At 49.6% G+C, this 18,804-nt stretch overlaps 1 protein-coding gene across 1 annotated transcript in view; it reads right to left on the reverse strand.

The window, feature by feature from the left end:
• Positions 1–18,804, reverse strand: part of MYO5C (myosin VC) — a 98,061-nt gene that overhangs the window by 59,500 nt on the left and 19,757 nt on the right. The window contains exons 7-13 of the mRNA XM_036249579.1: positions 16,888–17,031; positions 14,524–14,605; positions 13,412–13,519; positions 7,716–7,822; positions 7,358–7,623; positions 3,140–3,221; positions 994–1,134 (exon numbers count right to left, since the gene is read on the reverse strand). Of these exons, the coding sequence (XP_036105472.1) occupies positions 994–1,134; positions 3,140–3,221; positions 7,358–7,623; positions 7,716–7,822; positions 13,412–13,519; positions 14,524–14,605; positions 16,888–17,031 (930 nt within the window). The remainder of the gene's footprint in view (positions 1–993; positions 1,135–3,139; positions 3,222–7,357; positions 7,624–7,715; positions 7,823–13,411; positions 13,520–14,523; positions 14,606–16,887; positions 17,032–18,804) is intronic.

An 18,804-nucleotide genomic window follows, 5' to 3' on the forward strand; every position in this document is an offset into this window, starting at 1 on the left:
TAACTACCTCCTTGCACGCAGACCTCACCTCCACAGACTAGGCTCGCTGCCAAACTTGTTCCTGATACGGGTGAGTTCACAGCTACCAAGGATATTCAGCCTGAAGGCTGTGAGTCTAATACCCCACTGTGTTCAAATGGCTCCTGCGCACTTCTTTGTGACATGGTCACCTAGGGATGTCTGTGGTTTCCTAGCGGCACTGTGCCCTCTGCCCCCTGCCCCAGTAGATCATCCCAGGATGCTTGGCACCGACGCTGGCCCCTAATCGTGCATCACTGCAGGAGCTGACGCACAGCGGGCACCAGAGAGAATGACCTGTGAGGACCATGGGACTGAGAGTTCTGGGGAGAGAACACCAGGAAGTCCTTAATGTTATATATATATTTTTTTTTGGTACAAATAAATCTCTGAAAAAGAAACAGAACCTATGTTTAAATACCAAAATACAACCTTTAAACCAGAAAATGAATCATGTCCCATGGATCATTTGCTCCTGTGGCCCCATGAAGGACACTGCTAGGCTGACTCACTATACAGTTGCTCCTCCCAGAGGGAAATAAGAACAGGAAACTCTCCTCTCCAAGTGGATGGTATTGATTTTTCAGGTCCCCCACTCCACCCCCTGTATGGATGACTCACAGAATCCAGAAGTAAAAAAAAAAAACTCACTTCTTTTTAGTCATTAACAACAGACACAGGGTCACTTGCTATTCCCATGTGCTCTCTATACCCAGGGACGGCGTCCGAGGGCACCTCCTTGCTGGACGTGACCTAAGAGGTCAGGCGTGTGACCCAAGGGGGCCACACATGCTGAGGGCGGGAGGCTCACCGGCCCTCCTGGGTTCCTGCTGTGGACTGCTGTCCCAGCATTAATATCCAGCCAGCTGGGTAGCATGTCAAGAATTCACATGAACACTTGTTAAAAACCCACTTTGCAATATGCTCATCTGTCACTGCTCACAAGTTGGAAAAAGAATTTATTTTTAAAGTTACCAAGCATTCTTCATCCAGCAACTCCAAAATGCCCATTTTTGCTTCAATCAGGTCAATAACTGGTTGATTGTCATAAAAATCTATCAGGGTCCAAGGGATATCTTCCTTCATATATTCTTCTTGTTCAAGTTTGAAGACATGCTGGGAATCCGGAAGTTAACACAGAGAGTAAAACAGAACATTAAAGTGTGCTTCTGAAGCGTAGGAGGGAAACATCTGGAAGATGCAGCTACGGGACAGCTTTGCACCCAGAGGTGCGAGCTCTGCCCTTTATCCGCGACCAATGCGTCTGAGTTCCTACTGTGGGATTAGACAGCCTGCTCCCGCCCAGTCTGAGGGGGCGCCCACCTCCCGTCGCCTCCAGCACCACAGGTACTCAGGGTGGTCCTGGGGCCATCCCTGCTCACGGCCACTGCTCTCTCCAGGACAGAGCCAGCCTGCCTCACAATGCTGGCTGTGGGGCCGGTGTGAGAAGCCAACAACTTGGAGAGCTTTGTTCACTACTTGTCAGGGTATCAGGCAGGCTTCCCAGAGGGCCAGCTCCAGCTTCTCCTGGCTGCGGGTGGCAGGAGGGAGGGGCAGCAGGGAGAGCGCCTCCCACAGAAGGATCCAACGGGAGCCGCAGGGAAGCACAACAGGTGTTAAGAACCAGGTGTACAAGCCAGAGAGCAGCAGTGCAGAGGACCGTGGGAAAACACAGGAAGATGGCGGGGGTGGGGGCACACAAGCCCCTCACATGCCCCAGAGAATTCTGGTCCTATGTCCTTTTCCTAGGGGCACTGAGGACCCAGGAAGGGGAGGGGATGAGTGAGGGAGGGTCATGAGACCTGGAAAGGTAGCTCAGCTTGGGGGCCAGGGCTGCCTTCGAGAGCAGGCCTGGAGGCAGAGGGGCCCGTCAGCACTCAGTTCTAGCGTGGCTGGACACTCGGTAGATGACACGAAAGATTCTGGGGAGGAAGATGACCAAGAGCCATACGTTAGGACAAATGTGAGGCCAGGACACTGTGTCAATGGTGGTGGTTTAACCACAAAAATGAGCATGGAGGGTAAAGAGGCCACGAGGGCAAGTGGTGAGTTTGCTCTGTCTCTGTTGAGCCCCCTAAGCCACCAGGCACAAGCGTCCAGATTAATGGGACGGGAGACAGTCCTCACGAGGGCTTCTGTGCTGACATTTTAAGGTACTACCCCTTCCAGGAGGCTCTGCACATTGACAGATGCCTCGGGAAAAGGAGAAAAAAGGAGGAGGAGGAGCAGGAGGAAACGGGTTGCACCTCTGCTAGGCTATTTCCAGAGGGTGCCTGGCACTGCGCTGCTTTGAGGCCGAGTGAAGTGTGTGTTGGGGACGACATGGCACCGGAGCCTAGGAAAGGGCAGGATCCGAGACACATCCTTCAGTTATGCTGCGTATCTACCTGGAATAAACCTTCATTGTGGTTATTAAACGCTGAACGCAGGAATTCTTGAGAAGGCTAATGGAATAGAAATTTTCAACAGGATTTAAAGCTTCTACATGGATTAATTCTGGGGTAAGGAAAAGGAAAGAAAAGAAACACTTACTAAATGTGATTCAATGTTAAGTGTTCTCCTTGCAACAATATTAGGCGGATACTACTGACCCATTTTTAAAGTGAGGAGACGGAGAGCCCAAGGTCCCAGCGGAAGCAGGTGGTGGAGCTGAGATTTGAACCCAGTTCAGTTTGGGCAAAAGGCCATGTTCTCCATGATGTCATTCTATCCTTTCTTTGGGATTGTGTGGGAGAAGGTGAATTTCAAGACAAGCAGGAGAGTTCACCAGGTGAAGGTGAAGGGATGAGGAAAGGACAGGAGCAGCAGGTGCAAAGATACAGTTTTGCAAGGACGTGGGGCCTTCAGCGAACTATCTGTATCATTTGGTCTGGCTGCACAGGGGTCTGTATCCAGGAATGACAGGTGAGGCACTGGATCTGAAGGGTTGGCAAATGGCTCCAGAAAGATAAACTAGGAAGGTGGGAAGGTGTGATTTCAGATATGGCCACAAGGTGGTGCAGTGACACAGCTTCTTTACTGATCAGAATTTGAAGAGGGAGGAAGCCTCATGGTGCCTTTCTTTCAGGTGCCCTGCACTCAGGCTCAGAGTGAGTTTTAAGGCTGCAGAAAAGTCACCTACCAGGTTAAACTGCTGTTGCAGTTTTTCATTAGCGTAATTGATGCAAAACTGTTCGAAGCTGTTCACATCAAAGGTTTCAAAGCTGAAATACAGTTTAAACAAGTTAAAATGTAACTTGGAGGACATATACATCTGTTTATTCGTCAGTATTTTTGGACAAAGTTCATAGCTTAAAAGCTTGCTATGTCTTCTGATAGTTTTAAATATACCTGAAAGCTTGGCAGTCAGTTTATAAATCAGCTTTTCCCAGGTTGCCCCAGAAGGGACTTGGTACGTACAAAACACCCACCCTGAGGCAGGCATTAAAACAGGCCCATCATGCCAGCTGGTGTGGCTCAGTGGCTGAGCACTGTCCCTGCACCAGGAGGTCCCCGGTTGGATTCCCAGTCAGAGCACATGCCCAGGTTGCAGGCTCGATCCCCAGTAGGGGTGTGCAGGAGGCAGCTGATTGAGGTTTCTCTTGCTCTCTCTCTCTCTCTCCTTTCCTCTCTGAAATCAATAAAAACATATTTAAAAAAAAAAAAAAACCAGACTTGTCACAATATCATGTATTATTTCATTCACACAACAGCACTGGCAGCCGAGTTATTGTCGTCACTTTATAGACAAGGAACTAAGACCCGAGAGGTTAAGAAACTTGCCTAAGGTCACACAGCTAGTGTCAGACTCTGCTGTGAGCCGGCCTGACTAGAACACCTGTGCTTTCGGTAAAAAACCATGCTCTTTCCTATGGCTACTCATTGCCTGTTGAAGGGAGGGGCAGCAGTTTGGCCTCCCCTGGGGGTGCTTTCATAGTTCTGGGAAGAAAAAGGCAAAGCCATCTAATACCTATAGCCCAGCAGACCCCCACAGACATGGCCCTGCCTCCATCTCCAGACTTTCAGTGGCTGTCTCTGGAGCTGCCCTGGGTTGCAGACTGGAGGGCTAAGAGGCGGCAGGGAGGAGGCGGGCAGCTAACGGACAAGGGAAGCAGGCTGGAGAGCAGAGGTGAGCTGTGCGGGATTGCTCGCCGGGCAGCTGCCGCTCAGCTCCAGCCAGTGTGGCCATGGATTAAGGCTGGTCGGATGTTAGATCACCTGATTCTCCAGAGAAGCCAGAAATCTGGACTTTTATGTGAATTATCCCATCCTGTAAACAGTGGTTCTCAACCTTCCTAATGCCGCGACCCTTTAATACAGTTCCTCATGTTGTGGTGACCCCCAACCATAAAATTATTCTTGTTGCTACTTCATAACTGTAATTTTGCTACTGTTATGTCTTAGGCAGCCCCTGTGAAAGGGTCGTTTGACCCCCAAAAGGGTCACGACCCACAGGTTGAGAACCGCTGCTGTAAAACATCACGTTGGCTGAACAAAACTCAGGCTCCAATGTCACCACCCAGCCAGGTGAATGCTCCTGCCAGGAGGAAGCTCCCAGTGCTTAGGTATTAGCACCGATACACATCACTTCCCCCTAACACCACCCTTGGCAGAGGGCTAATGGCCCCATTGTCACACAGGGGGGTCAGAGGAGCCGGTGACCATGGCAGAGACCAGCAGTCAGCAACAGGCACCAGATAAGCAATTTGACCTCAGCTCTTGGTGCCTCCAAAGCTTTGGGTCTTCAATGCTCTAATCCCTTGGGGTTCCTGCCAGCGCCAACCATGGATCCCCTGGGAGTATCACTCAACCGAGCCAGCTTGGCTCAGATTAGACTCCCTGGGCATTTCACGGGCCTCGACTTCCTCTGAACAGCTCCAGAGTGACTGAGCAGGAGCTGAACCTATGCAGCTCTGACAGCTCCATTCCCCATGCATTCTGGGGGATCCAGAGGCTGGACACCGCGGACAGGCCAGGGCTGGGCTGGGGGAGGCTCGAAAGGGCCTCGTGGTGCTGCAGAGCCCACAGCCAAGGCCAAAGGCAGGGTTTTCTAGAGCAGAGGCGGAGTATCGATCATCAGTGATGATTTTCCTGCCCGTCTGCCCACTTCCCCAGCTAAAGTTCAAAACCCACGGAAAGACCTAAATCTATGCCTTAATATGCCAGAAGAACATTAACATGACAACACTTCACATGAACAATGCTCATGGCTCTGAAGCTGTCCTTCCCATTTCTTCCATTCGATCTCCAAAATAAACCTTCAACAGAAGCCCCATCTTACAGACGCAGAAACCGCGGTTTGGAGAGGCGCTGTGACCTTCTCAGGGACACACACCCGGTGTTCACGCCCTGGGATCCAACTGCCCAGCCCAGGCCGTCACAACTCTGGAGCCAGAGAAATAAGCCCCCACGGGCTGGGGGACCACAAGCCCCGGTGTTCCCAGCTGACACCTCACAGCCCACAGCTTCATCTTGAAACGCTTTCAGTGAGGGTAACTCTTCCTCTGAGGCGGCTTATCTCCAGGTCGAACCCAGCTCAGTCCTCTCTGAAGTGTCGGGGTGCACACACGCTAGGGCTAATCCAGATGGGACACACTGGGGAAGGGCGTGGAAGGATTCACCCAAGGCAATAGCATCGTTACTTAAAAGGGGTGGTTTTTTTTTGGAGGGGTACCATTAATTCACGAGTAGCAGCAAGCACGTTACCTTTATAATTTTTGCGGAGGAATTTAATTTTAAAGTCAAATTTAACACCTACTCAAAGAAGTTCTTGTGACTTTATAAGGACTCCTGTCTCAGGTTTGCACACTTAACCAAAAAACTCGGAGTCCTGGATCTGACTCAGGGCTACGTGCTGCCTCCTCTCTGACTGCTCCCTGCACTCGGCAGCCCCTCCGCCTTCCCGGTCCCCAGTTAACACCCACACACATTCCCTCAGATGAATGTTCCGCATCTGAGTGTCCCCTGCCTGCTCCACTAGAATGTAAGTCCCAAAAGGGCAGGGGCCACGTGTCTGTGCTGGTCACCGATCACACCCCACACAGTGCCTGGCTCTTAGACATGTGTTGGATGAAGGAAATAGTATATTCTTAAAATAAAGGCCTATTTGTTTTTAAGACATTTTAAAAGAATAGAGAACAATACGACAATCCCCTCCTTCCCCCACGAAGAGACTCCTGTGAGTCAGGGCTATTCCCAGCTGCTCACGTACCTTTTTTAGAACAAGGAAAGGTAAATAATTTACTAGACGCTCCCAGCAATGTATCAGTATTTTATAATTGTTGACATATACTATTAATGAGCAGTCACATGTATTAATTTAGAATCTAACTTAAATAAAGTAACTCCCTTGGGGCACCCTGTTCACCTGGGATCAGTGTGGCCCCTCGGAACGCCCTTCCCAGAGGTGGGGAAGCCCAGGGCCCGGCTCTCCCCTCTGCATGGGGAGGGGCGCTGAGCTGCTTTGCACAGGCTTGGGGGACTGACTACTCCCCAGCCTGGGTAGGATACTCTGCGGTGCCTTTCATGGGACAGTGTGTCCCTTTTCCCATGGACAAGCCAGGGTTGGTCCTGGGAGGCTTGGGCATGGAAGGCCCGGTGCCAAGGAATAAAATCCTGGGTGCTAGCGGTCTCAGAGTCCACCCCACGCTGGCCTGGCCTCACGCACTCCCTCTGGCTATTCCAGGAACAGCTTCCGTGTGGGTCTGACCTGGGGTTCAGACAGCAGGATGGGGCAAAGAGAAGGAGGAAGAACAACACCCGGTGTGGGAACTCCTGGGGGAGGGCTGAGGCACACACAGGACCCTCGCTGACCAGGGAAGGAGACGGTTCAGGTGTGAGGAGGGGGTTGGTGAGAGGCCCGGGGTTGAGTCCTCCTCTGGCCTGTGAGCCTAGGCGAGGGCAGGACCTCTGGGCCTGTCGTTCCCTGTGAAGCAGGAAAGGGACATCGGGTCCACACCTCAAGGGGCTCTGTCAGGAGATGGAGGTGGGCGAGAGCCTCACGCAGCGCTGGGTCCTCCCATCCACAGAGCCGCCAGGAGCAAGTGACTAAGCCTCCCTAAGCCTCGGCCCCTTCCTCTCTGACACGGGGACAATCACAGGGGTCTGAGGAGCAAGTGAGAAAGTGCATGGAGACCACCCAGCACGGCCCTGCACGCGGCGAGCTCCTGAGGTGGACACTAACTCCGCGTGAATTCAATACACTACATGAGACACTGTGCCCAGGAGCCTGTACTTAACAGAGCACACCATCTCTCCGGTCGTGTGAAACACCAAGGAGAGACTGGAACACCACAGTCTAAAAATAACGGGCACTTGACGTTCAAATGAGGAAAGACAGGCTGACTGAAGAGAATCTTACCCATAAATGTCCAAAACACCAATAAAAGTGTGCTGCTTGCCTGAAAATTGCAATGCTTGGTTAATTCTCTCCACAATGAAGTCAAACAGGTGAGCGTAGATCTTTTTGGCCAGTGCGTCCCTGGCGTTGAGCGCCTGGGGCCTGGTCATGGGCTTCACCACCGTCTCGGAGGTTGTGATGATTTTGCGATTGCACAGCCACTGAGCGACTTTGCCACTGTCCAGGCCCAGCAGCTCACAGAACACCTGCAGGTGACTGTCATCCACCTTTAAAACAAACACAAGCCCCGTCAGGGCCATCCAGACACCAAGCTACCGGTGGCCCTCCACACGGGCGGGGTGAGAAGGGGGTGTCTTACGCTAACTGTGGACCTCTCGCTGCTCGCTGCCGCGATCTGCACATTCCCCAGGTGCAGGATGGCCGCCAGGACCGTAAACACATCCATCTGAAAATCCTCCTTCAACCCTGAAAATAAAAATTGTCCCAAGTTAGGAATCTTGCATTTCTCCTCTTAGTCACTAGTAAGACAACACCTGGATTCCTCTAAGCTTCTCTCGTACCACTGGTGCCAAGCGTCGGCACGGGGAACATGAAGTGGACCCCGGAGTGAAGCTGGCCCCCTCTTCCTTCCAGTTTGACTTGTGCAGACACACATTATGAACTCCACAGCCCGTCTGGTTCCCCCTTTTGCTGTGGCTGCTAGGAAGCTCAACACAAAAATTAATATCCAGGTAACCATTTCATATCAGGTTCCTGGGAGAATCAGCTCTCATTTATTCTGAGATGTATTTGCTTTATTTTTAATGTGTGTTTTGTTGTTGTGGTTCACTAGCTCCCTGAATTCTTTTGATGGTGAGTACTGAATAGATTCCACTTGCCACAGGGGGCTGAACTGTCTGGACCAAGACCATGGGCTGTCCTTTCTTCTGGCCCCTGGCTGGGTTTGACCAATGGGGACCAACCGCGGCAGGAGGTCAGAGAGCAGGAGAGAGGGGCCGGCCTGTCAGGTCTCTTTTCCTGTAACATTGCCTCAGGCTGACTTCATGGCTGACTAACATCAGGCGACTGTTCCTGGCCTGGCACTGAGCCTCCCCACCGCCCCCACCCTCCGCCTCAGGCTCCAGGAACAGCCCTGTGCCTGAGCAGGAAAGAGCAGCGAACAGCTCTGCAGCTGGGCCCGGGCCCTGCGCCCCTCTGGCTCCCGGAGCCCCGTCCATGCCGTCACAGCTGCTCCCTTTGTGGACAAACTCTCCCCCTTCCATCCTGATTGGAGCGTGCCCCATGTTTCCCTTTCGGACCCTGACTGATGAGGGTGGAATATAAATTATGAGCACATGACATATTCGGTCATCATGAAGGGCTTAGTACATTTCCTGGAGCTGAAAAGAAACCAAACGAGCTACTAGGAAGGACTTTCTGTCTGACTGCCATAAATCACAGCGGAGAACCGGCCGGACGAGAGCAGGGCTTTGCCAGGTCAGGAGCCCAGTGCGGGGTGGGGGGACGGGGTAAGCACCAGGTGATGGCATTGGCACTGCAGTGAGCCCAGGACTTGGAGGCGCACTCAGGCAGGTGGGCAGGCTCATGCAGGTGGATATTGTGCTCCCTGGTCTGCACCGGGAGACCCCAACCACACCCACTCCCCCAGCACAAAGCAACTGGGCCCAACTGCCGAGTGAGCGCGGCTGCAGCCCCACCGCTGCTGCCCGAGGACACCTGCAACGTTTCCACCGCAGCTAGATCATGCTCTTCAATAGTTTCAAAACCTAGGGCGTCTTCTCTACTTCAAAGACTAAATAAAAGCAAAGTTGAAAAAGATCTCACACCAAAACTGCACAGATGAGTCCAGCTCAAGCAGGGTCTAGGCATCATTCTCTGCCTTTGCATTCGGAGCCAACGCCTCCCTCTAAGGACAGAGGCCTCCAACGGAAACACACTCCCGGGCTACTGCCAGGAGAAATGACAGGTAAGTGACGAGGAAAATCATTTAAAAACCGAAGTTTCGGAATCTTCACTGGGCCACGACTCTGCGCGATCCGTATCTAAGTCACCTAACCGCTCCGTGCCTTCCGGAGTCGACAGAGGGGAGACGAGGCCAAGGCGGGATGTGAAAGAACTTCAGCTCCAGCTCGGCGATTACCTTGAGTGAGACAAGAGCACCGCGGCCTGACTTAGATTTCAACAAGACACACAGCGTCAAGGCCCTGAGCCTGAGTCCTGGCCGGGCCTCTTTCCCGGGTGGTCGAAGCGCGGATTCAGTGAGTCAGCAGGCAAACAGAGGAGAGGAGCTCACGATCAAAACGCATCGCCTTCTGCTTCCTGGGGGTAACTGCGGTGGCCAAGGTACCTCAGGAGCAGAGGGGGAGGTGCTGGGACCCGCATCCACCAGGCACTGTCCCAGTACCTTCCATGCGCCACCTTTCCAGTGCTTACAACAGCTCTCTGCCGTGAGTGCTTGTAGCGTTCCCGCTGTGCCGAGGGCAACGAAGGCATGCAAGGGCTAGGACACCTGCCCGGGGTCCTACTGGGTGGGTCATATCTAAACAGTTTAATGCCAGTGGCCACCACGGTACTGAAAAGACCTGTGGAGTCTATGAAGCCGAATTAGCTGCACCGTGTGTCTAATGTGGAGGTGCCCTGGCAACCCCTCCCGGCTAAGACTGAGCAGGCTCCAGAGGACCATTTTCAGGGGCCTGATGCCGTGTGCGTGTGTGCGTACTGAGCTAGATGACCTCACAGCTGACCGTGCCCACTTCTCTATACTGTTCCCTTAACGAAACACTGAAATGGACAAACCAACCAACAAGTACTTAATCAGCAATCACATTTTACAAGAGGGTGATGTGCCCTGGCTGGTTTTCTCAGTGGTTAGAGCATTGGCCCACAGACCAAAGACCTGCGGGTTTGATTCAGGTCAAAGGCATGGACTCAGGTACAGTTTGGTCCCTGGCCCTGGTCGGGTTCGTGCAGGAGAAACAGTGTCTCTCTCACATCGATGTTTCTCTCCTTCTCTCTCTCCACCCCCCCATCTGAAGATAAAAATAAAATAAAATAAAAATAAAAGAGGGTGAGGTGCCCAAGTGTGTTATAAGCCTATAAAAGATTCACGTTGGGCCATCTGCCCTTGACAAGGTCCCTGTCTCAGGTAAGTGACACTGAGGCACACAGAAGAGAACACAGCCACCGGGACAAGTGGTACATAAACAAGGCATTCTCACTGCTGGGAGACAGAACTTTCCAGAACACCCTGCACTGTGCTGTAGGACACAGGACGAGGAGCCATGTGTGGCTACGAGCAGTTGAAACATGCCTAGTGAAACTGAGGGGCTGATTTTTAATTTAATTTTATTTTTATTAAAGTACTTGTGGCTGTATTGAGTGGAATAGGTTTAGAGGCCACAGAGTCGGCTCACAGCATGACATCCTTGGCTTGGGGGCTCACAGGATGGTGGCAATCTCCAAGTGACAGTGAGGCCACCTGGTTCCGTGCATGAATCCTGGAAACAGACCTCTAGAGCCTAGAGCTGCTCTTTGGCCTGGCCCAGGGTCATCGGGTGACGTCCCTGTTTGGACACACTGGAGTGAAGCTAGAAGGTCTTTTCCCATATTGCCAGAAAACTCGAAGGAACTCACCAACTATTCTCACTCTATCATCTAGGTCAAGGGTCAGCAAATGCCTCATTAGGCTTCACAGGCAGTGAGGGTAGCTGATGTCACAATTACTCAGCTCTGCTACCACATCATGAAAACAGCCATAAACCTTACTTACACAAATGAGCGTGTCTGCATCCCAATAAAACTTTATTTACCAAAATAGGCCGTCATCTGCCCACCCGTGGTCTAGGACATGTTTCAGTGATTCATGCAGTGAGGTCATGTTTTCATTCAATGTATACCGATCTCGGATGTAGCAGGATACAGTTCATAAGTCGTTGCAGACATTATCTGTTAACCCTCCCAACATCCCTAACGGGGGCGGTGGTGGCTGCTCCAAAACAGCCCCAGCGTGCCCCTCCCGGTGCCCGCGCCCTGCCGCTGCCTCCCGGGAGTCCTGAGTCTGAGCTGGCCCCACGCTTCTGGTTACCACGCAGCAGTAGTGAGACTGCGTTGCGTCTGAGGTCAGTTCATGAAAGGCCTGCAGAGTCCACCTGCGCCTGTTGGAACCGGCGCCGAGAGAAACAGCCACACGCAAGCCGTCCATGTACTGTGAAACCAGCATGCTATGAGCGAGTCCATGGAGAGAGACACCCACCCCGCACCCAAGTTGTAGCCACCCCAGCCCACAGGAAAGGAGAGGCCTTCAGAGGACCCAGCCCCTGCCACCATCACACGAGTGTCCCAGCGTGAGAAGGGCCGGTGAGCCCAGTGCACCCAGAATCACAAGAGATAACAATAAGCTGTCATTGTTGGCCACTAATGTTTGGGGAACAGCAACAGATAATTGGAACAACCAAATATTTTCATTACTGTTCCAGGGTACAGATGGAAAACTGATGCCTGAGATAATATTTGACCTGTACGAGATTAAGGACCTGTCTTAGGACACATAAAAAATTGGAGTATGCCCTGGCCAGGTGGCGCAGTTGGTTGCAGCACTGTCCCATATACCAAAAGGTTACAGGTTCAGTTCCCGGGGAGGGCACACACCTAGGCTGTGGGTTCAACCCTCGAACAGGGTACATGCAGAAGGCAAGTAATCAATGTTCTCTCTCACATGAATGTTTCCTCTCTCTCTCTCTCTCTCTCTCCCTTCTCCTCTCTCCAAAATCAATAAGCATATCCTCGGAGCAAATACATGACAACAGATAATTAAGTACAAGATCGTGAGTTCTAATGGCCAATGCACAGGCAATCAGGAGAGAGAGAGGTCGCCAGGGTCATCTTTAAATAACAGCCATACAGGAAGCAGACAGAGGCCTCCGTAGGCCTGCCATTCTGCCAGCCCTGCCAGGCACCTGCTGAGCGAGCCCTGGTCTCACACGGATCAGAAGCTTTGACTGGCAGTTGTGCGGACGCCTAGGCTAATACACAATGGCAAGGAGAATGACTATTGTTATAAATGACATTTGATAGACAGTCTTTCCAAACGTGAGCTCCGAGTAGGGAAAGTAGGTGGAGAAAGATTGGGAAGAGTACCCGCTTCACCTGTATCAGCCTCCTAGCACTCAGAGATTTGGTTTCCATATAAAAATGAGATGTTTTAATAGACTCACAGGCACAGAGAACAGACTGATGGTCACCAGAGGGGAGACGGGTTGGGGGACTAGGTGAAAAAGGTGAGGGATTGAGAAGTACAGATTGGAAGTTATAAAATAGTCATGAGGATATCAAGTACAGCACAATCAATAATCAATAATACAATCAATAATCTTGTAATAATTGTGTATGGTGCCAGGTGGGTACTGGAAATACCAGGGGACACAATGTGTAAAGTATATGATTGTCTAACCACTAAGCTGTACACCTGAAACTAATATAAATGGAACGTAAACTATAATTGAAAATAATAAAAATTTAAAAATGATATGTTTTAAGACCTTGAGTCCAATTCCAGTTCCCTCTGCACTTGCCCTGAGCCTCCGTAAGGACGTACCAGCATCCACCTCCTAGGGCAAGTTGCATGGCTTTCATGAGTTAATAAGGGTAATAACGTGCGTAGGGTGACACCTAAGCTCCATACACATGTCTGCTGTTCTGCCGTCATCAGATACCCACCAAGGCCACGGGGGTCAACATTACACTCCCGAGCTGCGTGGGACCTTGGCTCTCACCAGGCTTCCTTCTCTCAGCCCGGAAGAGCTTCCGAGCAGCCACAAGGCTGACAGCCCCGCCCCTCCGGCAACGGGCAGCGAGGACCAGGAGTTGATGGCTAGATCTTTCCCAGGGAAGGTGCAGTCCTGATCGCTTGGCCTCTACGTTCTGATTGGCTCATTCTAAAATTAGGATTTATTTGGAATCTTCAGGATACAGGCATGCTGGGCATCCCTGCTTTTAAAGCTTTTCATTTGTTTAAAAGAGGGAGTGGCCACGCCTGGGCTAGGACGTGCTCCTTACCCAGCAGTGAGAAGGTCTTCTGCGTCTCCACCATGCCAGCTCTGTCACTCACGCCCTCGATGGCGGTGCTGCCTCCCATCCTCGTGTAGCTGAAGTCTTCCGCACGCCCTGAAATCAAAGGTAAGGCTGCTATGTCTGCGACACAGAAACTTGGACATACATGTTGATCACATGAAAGGAAGTTCTTTATAAGCTCTAATGAGCATTTGAACGTGTCATTCCATTTATTCCTTCGAATTCTATGTTACAGACTCAGGAGCTGAGGCTCAGGAGAGGGAGTGCCTTCCTCAGGTCCTGCACTGATCCAGGGCAAGGACTTGAACACAGGCCTGGCTCCGTGCCTCACGGGTCTTGATCCCACACCTAACAATTTCATTATACAGCTTTCTGTGCCAAACTTCTGCACAACTGTCTGTGTCACAGACTGTTTTAGTGAGGTTTACTAAATGTACAATGCACCACACACATTTAAGACGTACACTTTGGTGCGTTATGATATGTGTATACCCTTATAAAGCCATCACCACAAACAAGATAATGACCTCATGTACATCTAATATTTGATGAGCAGGTTACTCTTCAGAAAGCTTTTCCATGCTCACTATTCACATCCTGTTTAGTGCACAAGGCATGGCTACTATCTATATGCAACTTCATTATGACTTCCTATAATAGTGACTTGGAGTCACCAAGGAAGTTCAAATTAGGATAAAGAAATTCTATCTCAGAAGGAAAATAAGTCACACACATTAGAAAAATAACAGCCAAGGAGTTCAGATAAAAAGAGAAGTTTGGGGGCTTAGAGCAGTAAGTGCTAGTTGTCAGGACCCCTCATTTCAGGTGGTTCTAGCTGGATGACCACAATCACCCACAACCTTTGAAAAGAAGCCTGGGGCTGAAGGGTTCCCCCTCCCTGGGCCCACCCAGGGAGCACTAATCAGCACTAATCTATGTCCTTAGAGGCATCAATGCTACCTCAAAACCCAAGGCTCTTGTATCTTTGGACAGAATGTATTTTTTGAGTGATGTTACCCCCTATAAGAAAAAGAACCTGACCTAGAATTTAAACCCCTACATAAATGAAAGACTTCCACATACCATCCATCACATACCCAATTTAAGATGTTTAAACTCCGACTGTTGTGCAGATGCACAAAGCTGATAGAAAATGTGGTAATTTCGTTCATTTTCTGACTGTAAAAGAAAGAAAGGTCCTCACATTATACCAACCCTTTGTAAGTGAAAATGTGAAGTTTCTGCCAAAAGGTCTCAGATGGCTAATCTGGATTACAGTTCTGCTCGCCGGGACCCCAGCATCCACATGGTTTTTGCCAAGGTCAGTCATGCTGAGACCCACCCTGCTCCCCTCTGCTGGCCCCCAGGCAGGCCCTTCCTCTCACAGAGGGAGAGCAGATGGCCCCCCAAATAATGACCCCAGAGAAAATGTTACTAAATGAAAACATTCTGTGACATGGAAAGCATGTAATTTATACTTACTGATATTTTAAAGAAACTCCTTATGCCCTGGCCGGTTTGGCTCAGCGGTTAGAGCATCGGCCTGTGGTCCGGAGAGACCCGGGTTTGGTTCCCACTAAGGGCATGTACCTCGGTTGCAGTTTGTCCCCGGCCCTGGTTGGGTCGTGCAGGTGGCAACCACTCGACGTGTCCCTTTCACATCAATGTTTTGCTCTCTCTCCCTCCCACTCTATCTGAACAAAATATCAAAAAATTAAAATTAAAAAAATTAAAGAAACTCCTCACAATACAAGGCTTCCTGATACTCAACTCCTGGGCCACAACTAGGAGCACTTTCTCGATTTTACTGAAAGAAGAGCCTTTCTCTGAAACTCCTGCTGACTGACTCCAATCCCTCCTCCTCCTGACAGAGAGCCGGTCCAACAGCTCTGTCTGCTTCAAACGGTTTTTGTGCTCTAAAAAGATAAACTTGATTTCTTAAGTGTCCCAAATGAAAAAAATCAGCCCAGCCAGTGTGGCTCAGTGGATTGAGCGTCGTTCCATGGACTGAGAGGTCCTGGTTCGATTCCCTGTCAGGGCACATGTCCGGGTTGCAGGCTTGATCCCCAGGAGGGGGTGTGCAGGAGGCAGCGGATCGGTGTTTCTCTCTCACATCAATGTTTCTCTCTCTCTCTCCATCTCTATCTAAAAAATCAATAAAAAATATTTTTTAAAAAGTCATAATGTTTTCTCTGGGACGTAAAACTCCACTGATATTTCATCTATCCATTATTTTTTTGTTTTCCAGAATGGAAGTTCCTCAAAAAATTAGGAATGGAGCTATCACCGTATGACCCAGAAATCCCTTTTCTGGGTGTCTACCCCAAAAAATGGAAAACACTGATTAGTAGAGATATATGCAATAATATTATAATAATTATGTATGGTGCTAAGAGGGTACTAGAAATATTGGGGGGATCGCTTTGTAAAGTACAGTCATCCCTCACAACTTCGCACTTCGATTTTCGTGGCTTCACTCTGATTAACCGCGATACACGAGGGCCGACTGTATATGATTGTCTAACCACTATGTCGTACACCTGAACCTAATACAAAATAATGTTGAATGTAAATTATAATTGAAAAAAAGATCTAGGTACCCCTATGTTCGTTGCAGCATTATTCACAGTAGCCAAGACATGGAAACAGTCTAAGTGTCCTTCAGTGGAAGACTGGATAAAGAATACATAGTAGATGTATACAATGGAATACTATTCAGCTAAAAAAATATGAAATATTGCCATTTGCGACGATATGGCTGCATCTTGAGAGCATTATAAGTGAAATAAGTCCAATGAAAAAGAATAGGAACAATATGACTTCAACCATACGTGGGATATAAAACGAAAAGCAACAAATGAATAAATCAAACAAACACCCAACCAAACAAGAAAAACCAGATACAGACAACAGAACAGTGGTTACCAGAGAGAAAGGAGGGTGGGGGGAGGATGAAGAGGGTCAAGGGGGTCAAATACATGGTGACAGAAGGAGAGTAGACTTTGGGTAATGAGCACACAGATGCTGAATTATAATGTACACCTGAGAGAGGAAGGGACAGGGAGATAGAAACATCAATGAGAGAGAATATCAACTGGCCGCCTCCTGCATGCCCCCTACTGGGATCAGGCCCACAACCTGGGCATGTGCCCTGACTGAGAATTGAACCGCCAACCTCTTGGTGCATGGGTCGACACTCAACCACTGAGCCACACCGGCCAGGCTGTACACCTGAAATTTATATAATGTTATTAACCAATGTTACCCAGATACATTTAATAAAAAATTTTTAAATATTTTTTAAGAAGAAGAAAAAGAAAAAACCAAGCTTCAAATGAAAGATAGGGATATACTCTATTCAAATCACAGAACTACAAGGTAGGTTGTCTAACGAATATATGAATGGAAGCAATACTTAAAACGTTGGAAATAGGAAATTTAACTAATATTTTTATCCTTACTTGAAAGACAACTCTGGATTTCTCCAGCAAGTACGTTCTCATGTTGGCTCCTATAATTTGATTTCTCTCATCAAAACTGATTTCTGTGTATTTCCCAAACCGACTGCTGTTGTCATTGCGTGTGGTCTTGGCATTCCCAACAGCCTACAAAACACAGGACTCTCTTGAAATAAACACATTAAAAGATCGTTGCATTAACATCATTGGAGCAGTTTCAGTAAAATCCAATCCTGTATGTTGGGGGGAGGTCTGATTAGCAGAGGGAGGTTGGGGTGTGGGAAAGCAGCCCAAGGCTTACAGGGGACACAATGCACCCTGCGCCTCCATTCAAGGCTCTCCTCAATTTTGCTGGGAGACACTGAGCAGAACCAGAAAGAGCACAGGTTCTGATGTTTCAGGGCCCTGGGTTCCTTTTCCACTATCTCTGTGATGCCAGAAATATTATTTCATTTCTTTCTGTAATATCGGGAAAGTAGCACCTTACAGAATGGGGAGGAAAATGAGATAATATAAGGTACCTCAACTCATCCATGCCCCAAACACTATAAATGCTCAATTAAAAGTCCACATCCTGCCCTGGCTGGTTTGGTTCAGCGGTTAGAGCATCAGCCCGCAGACCAGAAAGCCCCGGATTCGGTTCCCGCTAAGGTAGCTCGGTTGCAATTTGTCCCCGGCCTGGCTGGGGTCGTGTGGGTGGCAACCAGTCGATGTATCTCTCTCACATCAATGTTTCTCTCTCTCTCTTCCCGCCCCCTTCTGCTCTATCTGAAAATAAATGCAAAAAATAAAAGTCCACATCCTTTATTCAACCTTTATTTCTATCCTTAGCCCTTACCACTTCCCTATTCAAAATTTCCACTCAACCAAAAAACTGCCTTCTCCCATCTCTCCCACATTCTGAGCATGATTTTTGCATTTTTACTTCTATTCTTGAACTCTGTCTCCTCTGCCTATCCCCCTTGCTGAGCACCCTTCATCTAGAAGTACCCTTCTTGTGCACATACCTGCACTTCCTCCCTGGTCATCATACTTTATTGCCACCTATATTTACTGAGCCCTTGCTATGGGCCACAGGTTTGGCAGGCAAACGTGAACCCAACAGACACGGTCCTGCCTTCATGGAGCTTATAGGCTAGTGGGCAAGGCCAACCCTGAACAAATAATCACACAAAACCATCCACTGGGCATTTAACAGGGCAGGGCTCCTTGAATTTTTACTGCCATTTTAGACTGTGATTATGTTTCTATTTAACTTGAACATATGCTAATGGTAGAGGAGCCTTCACACTCGGGAACAGGGTCTTGCTCCTTTCCGTTACGCTCCATACTTGCTGGCCCAGTGGCTCTGAGACAGGGGGTCTGAGAAACATGCACTGCGGAGAACACAGAGAGCAGAGGTGCAGAAATCTAATGTTCTCAACTACTTGCTCCACTTCCCAATAAATCCAAATCACTCTTCTTCCTATTTTGCGAGGCAGCCAGAGCTGGCCTCTGGGCTCTCCTCTAAGCCTTTCAGACGCCCCTTCTTCTGGGGGGGTCGTGTCTTCATCCCTGGCTGCTCTCACGCAGGCCTCACCGCGCCTCTGACCATCAGTGTTACGCTGATGAATCCGCTGGGTATGGAGGGCAGAGGAGAATCTTGGTATATGGCATTTGCCCGTTTTTAAGGTGTAGATATTCTCACCATGACTGATTTCAAACTACCACAGGTTTAAAAATAGCTCACGATAAAATTCCTGAATATTTAACAATCAGCTCAGGAAAGCTGGTGCCCACTGGCTGGAGGACTGCTCACTGGAGTATGTGGGTGAGCAAATTCCCCCTGGGATATAAATACAAACAGGGGCCTCCTGAATCTGGTGGCAGCACTTCTGGAGAACAGTTCCGGGCTCTTTCCCACCCTCACTTCTTTGGTCT

Source organism: Molossus molossus, unplaced genomic scaffold (genome assembly GCF_014108415.1).
Source record: "Molossus molossus isolate mMolMol1 unplaced genomic scaffold, mMolMol1.p scaffold_m16_p_1, whole genome shotgun sequence".
In the NCBI taxonomy this organism is placed as follows: Eukaryota; Metazoa; Chordata; class Mammalia; order Chiroptera; family Molossidae; genus Molossus; species Molossus molossus.